Here is a 4,681-nt window from a genome sequence, read left to right on the forward strand (position 1 = left end):
GCTGTTTATCTCTACTCAAAGCAAATATAGGGCCGGGCAGCGTAGGCATCATTAATCGTCAGGCCATCGACAGAAGCACATAATCCGAACAAGGATGCGCCGGGATGTGCCACCATCGCCTGCTCCACTTGAAAGGCCCGTGCGGCCGGGTGTCGCATGTAGTCCGGAGTCGTAAACCGGACGCCCTGTCGAGCAGCGTGCGCTTGCAGCGAATTCACCACCTGCGGCAGGGCGCAGCCCAGATCCGCCGCCACCCGGTGCAGCACCGGCCGCGGGTATTTCCCCTCCACCGCCGCCAGCAGGTCGGCCAGCTTCTCCTCCGGCACGTACATCCCCCCCGGCCCGGACCCGGCCCCCGGGCCCAGCGCCAGGAAGAAGTACTCCGGCGCAAACCGGTACAGCATGCCGAACAGCACATCCGGATGCTGGCCCATATCCGCGGCCAGCTCCCGCACCGTGAAGCGCATCCGCCGGCCGGACGGGTGCACCTGCTTCGCCAGCCGCCGCAGCCGCCGGATGTCCTCATCCGCCAGGGCGTACTTCCGGAATGACCGTCGCGAATCCCAAAAGCCCTCGGGCCATCCGAAGGAGGGCATCGTATTTAACAAAGTCATCTTGGGGATGCCCAAATATTCACGCATTTCCCTCTCTGCCAGCATGGGCCGCAGTCCAGCCAGACCTCGGGCCTCGGCTTCCAGGTCCCGACTCAGCCGCAGCGCCAACAGCTGCACATGCGTCCCCGGGCCGGACCCATGCACCTGCGGATCGAAGTATACCAGCCGATTGACCGCCGATAGCCGGACCAGCGCATGGGTCCCTTCGCCCCCCGGCGACCCTTCACCCGGGGGGGCCTGGTGCACCGGCGAAGTGGCCGGCAGGAAGCGCCGCGTGTACTCGCCCAGCGTCAGCCGGCCCAAACCCCCCGGCCGGGTAAGTTGCCGCACGGGCTGCCCGTCGGAATACGGTAGCACCACCCCCGGCTCGTAGTACCTGATGTACCAGCGGAGTCGATCGGCCGGTATCGTCAACTGCTTGGCCATGTCCCGGAGACTGTGCCGGCGTTCTTGCAACAGCTCTCGCATCCGGGCCACCTTCTCCGCCGGCAACTCCCCCCGCAGATGGACGATATACTCCGGGCATAGGCCCGGTCCGTGCAGGGTGATCGACGGAGGAGTCACACCTGACGATTCGTGGATCGCCCACAGCGAGGGCACCGGCACCTTCTGCAGCCCTGCCACCAATGCCCCTCGCAGGGCTTCCATCTTTGGGGCTGGCAAATGCGACACCATCACATCCCCATGCTCCGGGAAGTGCCTGTTGATGGCCTTAGTCAAGGATACCAAATCGGTCGAAAGGAGCAAGGCCATTGCCCCCCTCGACAGGGGGGGATCCACGGTCAGCAGGTGCCCCAGCCGGCCGATGCACATGCTCCGATCCCACAATGGTTTGGCCAGGATCTCCGGCGCATGCTCCTCCAGCAGTTCCTCCACTTGCTTCAACGGCAAGCGCATCAGTCGCGGCAGCACCAGCGGCGGCAGCACCGGCGGATCCCGCCGGACCAGGTCCATCAGATCCTCGAAGACCGCATGCCCCGGGCCCACCCCGGCCAGGGGAACATGCCGCGATCGCCGGGCCGGCGCAATGCCAAACTCCCGGCCATAATGCCCCAGCAGACTCTGCACCGATGCCCGGTCCATCCCCAGCAACCGGCCCATCGGGCCCAACTCTGCCAGGGGCCGATCTGCCCGGGGGTCCCCGACAAGCCGCAGGAACAGCCGGAAGTGCGCCACATCGTCGAACCCCTGCGGCAGGGGCTCCTCCCCGGCCTCGATGGCCCGGCAGAGCCGCGCCCCGGCGCACTCGGCGTCGTAATTCGCAAACTTGGCGGACGTGGCCACTTTGGTGCTCGTGCTTTTGGCGGCCGAGGAGAATGCCCGCATATGGACCAGCGACATGGCCCTGGGAGCCATGACCTGCGACGCTGTCGCATACACGCCGCCGTTGGTGACCAGGGGGGACGCCGGGCCCCGCGCGGCCGGTGTATGACCCCCGGCCAGAGGCCAGCCCCGCCGGGCCGCCGCCGCCGCCGTCGTCAATGCCGGCGAGCCCCACGCACGCAGGGCTCGCACGGCCGTCCTTGAAACCAACATACGATGAGAGGGGCCGAGGGAGAAAGCGAGAAGAAAAGAGAGGCGCGTGCACACGCACAGAGAGAGAGAGAGAGAGAGAAAGAGAAAGAGAAAGAGAAAGAGAAAGAGAGAGAGATGCTTAGTCTGCCCTGAATGTTCGCATAGAATGACCCTCTCCCTCAAGATTCATCGGCGGGAGGAGATGGCAAGTCACCGGGGACCCATAATTCCTCCGCCAAAAAAGAGCTCATCCGTCGGTAGTCCTCCGAGCACTTGACGATCCAGATCTGTAGTAGGGCTCACACGGGTTAAGACCAAGTCAAGCGAGTGAGGCTTGACGATGTAGCAGGATTCACACGGGTTAAGCCTAAGTCAAGTGAGTGAGGCTCGACAAAGGGTATCAGTGTGATCTGCCATCCGGTTAGTGGCCTCTTGCCTTGAATAGAGGGAACAACATACCTACCAGCGGTTCACGGTCGTCCGTTTCCAGAGGGGGAGTCAGTAACTCGGCTAGAAGCGAGTGAGTGGCAAGCGAAATAGAAAGAAACTCGAATAAATAAAAGGGGTTCGAGAGGAGGCCTCAGAACCGGTGTTCGTCAGCTCGACCGGTGCTCCGGCTATACTTTCGTGTTCTCTTCGACACACAGCTGCTAAGGCTTTCACTATCGGGAGGTTCCCAACGGGAACCCCCCCCCCCCCCCCCCCCTCCCCCCACCTTTTGACCTTTGGGCTTGGTCAAGGGATGGATCTGAGAACCCCGGGGTCGGGCTCGCGCCCACTCGCGTATCTCCCCATGCTCGGTCAGCGCCTGCACCGCTCAACCTCGCAGGGCCGCCTGGGACGTTGTCCTACCCCGCATTCTCTATCAAAAGAATGCTATTGGAACTTCATCCCTCCTGAAACGCAGCGATGTGATCCCTGGGTAGGATCGGGCAACGCGTGGGTGAACGGTGCCGTGTATATATATATATATATATATATGGGCATACAAGGGAGAATATACAACAGGCAGCCATGCAGGCGCGTCGGTGGACAGAGCAAGGGCCGCAGCCTTATATACCGAGGCTGTGGCACTCACACAAGCGTTGGCATGACTAAGGATCACATGCCGAGTCACGAGCGGGGCATTTCACCTCCCTGGTTTAGCATGTGAGGAAAGGACTCTCACGTGTCGCCTCAATGATAGTTTACAAGGGGAATCCACTACACCTTCGTACAGGGCCGACGCTATCGTGGCCCGCAGGAAAGGATGGAGACACGCGCACAGGTGGGGTTCTCAAATCCGCCCCCCCTCCCCCCACTTTGATTTGGGGTACGTCGAGGGCGGGGGGGGGGGGGGGACTCCCAAGGGGAGCCTCCGTAGAGTGAGAAAACCTCGTGTAGTGGTATCCCCCAATCTCTATAAACCAAGTCACAGGTTGAATTACAAGATCCCCACGTGAACGGCCCCGTGGAAGATTATGGCATGCTTGAATGGCATTCCTCCTCAGGAGGAATGCGGGGTAGATCGACAGCCAGATGGCCGCCGAGTACCGGGCCAGTTCGGTGGCCCAGGAAAGGAGGGAGACACGCGTGCGCGCGGGGTTCTCAGATCCACCCCACGACCAACCCAAGGTCAAAAGGGGGACTCCCTGCGGGAGCCTCCTGAGAGCGAAGACCTTAGCAGCTATGACGATGTTGACTATGTTGACGATGTTGAAGTATACGCTTGTATGCTAAGACAACCTGACAGAGTCTCAGCCCGGCCTGCGAACATCTGTTCTAAGGCTTCCTCTCGAACCCCTTTTGTTACACGAATTGCTTTCTATTTTGCTCGCCCCGCTAACTCGCCCCTAGGTCGAGTTACCTTGTCTCGTCGCTAGTAATCTCATCACCCCTTCTGGTTCGGTACGCCCTCCTTCATGCCCGAGCGGTCCCTAACCAGTAGTAAGATTTCCGGTATAGCTTCCGTCAAAGCTTCACTCCTTTGACGTAAGACTGGATCCGTGAGAACCCTGCTACACCTCGTGTAGCAGGGTTCACACGGGTTAAGCCTAAGTCAAGTGAGTGAGGCTTGACGAAGGGTACCAGTGTGATCTGCCACCCGGTTAGTAACCTCTTGGCATGAAGGAGGGGACATACCAACCAGCGGTTCACGGTCGTCTGTTACCAGATGAGTCAGTAACTCGGCTTGAGACGAGTTAGTGGCAAGCGAAAATAGAAAAGAACTCGGATGTTAAAAAGGGTTCGAGAGGAAGCCTTAGAACAGGCGTTCGTAGGCCTAACTGGTGCTTCGGCTATACTTCCGTATACTCTTCGACACACAGCTGCTAAAGCTTTCGCTCTCAGGAGGCTCTCAACGAGAGTCCCCCTTTTTGACCTTTGGGCTCGGTCAGGGGTTGGAACTGAGAACCCCGCGGCTGGGCCCGCCCACCCGCGTATCTCCGTCCTCGGTCGAGCGTTTATGCCGCTCGGCCTCGGCGGCCACCTGGCTGTTGTTCTACCCCGCATTCCTCTCCGAGGAATGCTGTTCTGGGATGCTATCATTCCCACGATGTAACACGTGTGGCAAT

At 60.6% G+C, this 4,681-nt stretch overlaps 1 protein-coding gene across 1 annotated transcript; it reads right to left on the reverse strand.

Annotated features, from left to right (window-relative positions):
* Window positions 1-11: 11 nt before the first annotated feature.
* Window positions 12-1,955, reverse strand: H696_06163 (hypothetical protein; the record flags this gene model as incomplete). The annotated part of the gene is made up of 1 exon (XM_009499909.1): window positions 12-1,955. The coding sequence occupies one exon, from the start codon at window positions 1,953-1,955 to the stop codon at window positions 12-14; it is 1,944 nt and encodes a 647-aa protein (XP_009498184.1).
* Window positions 1,956-4,681: the final 2,726 nt, after the last annotated feature.

The sequence above is a fragment of the Fonticula alba genome (genome assembly GCF_000388065.1).
Source record: "Fonticula alba strain ATCC 38817 unplaced genomic scaffold supercont2.22, whole genome shotgun sequence".
NCBI classification, from domain to species: Eukaryota; order Rotosphaerida; family Fonticulaceae; genus Fonticula; species Fonticula alba.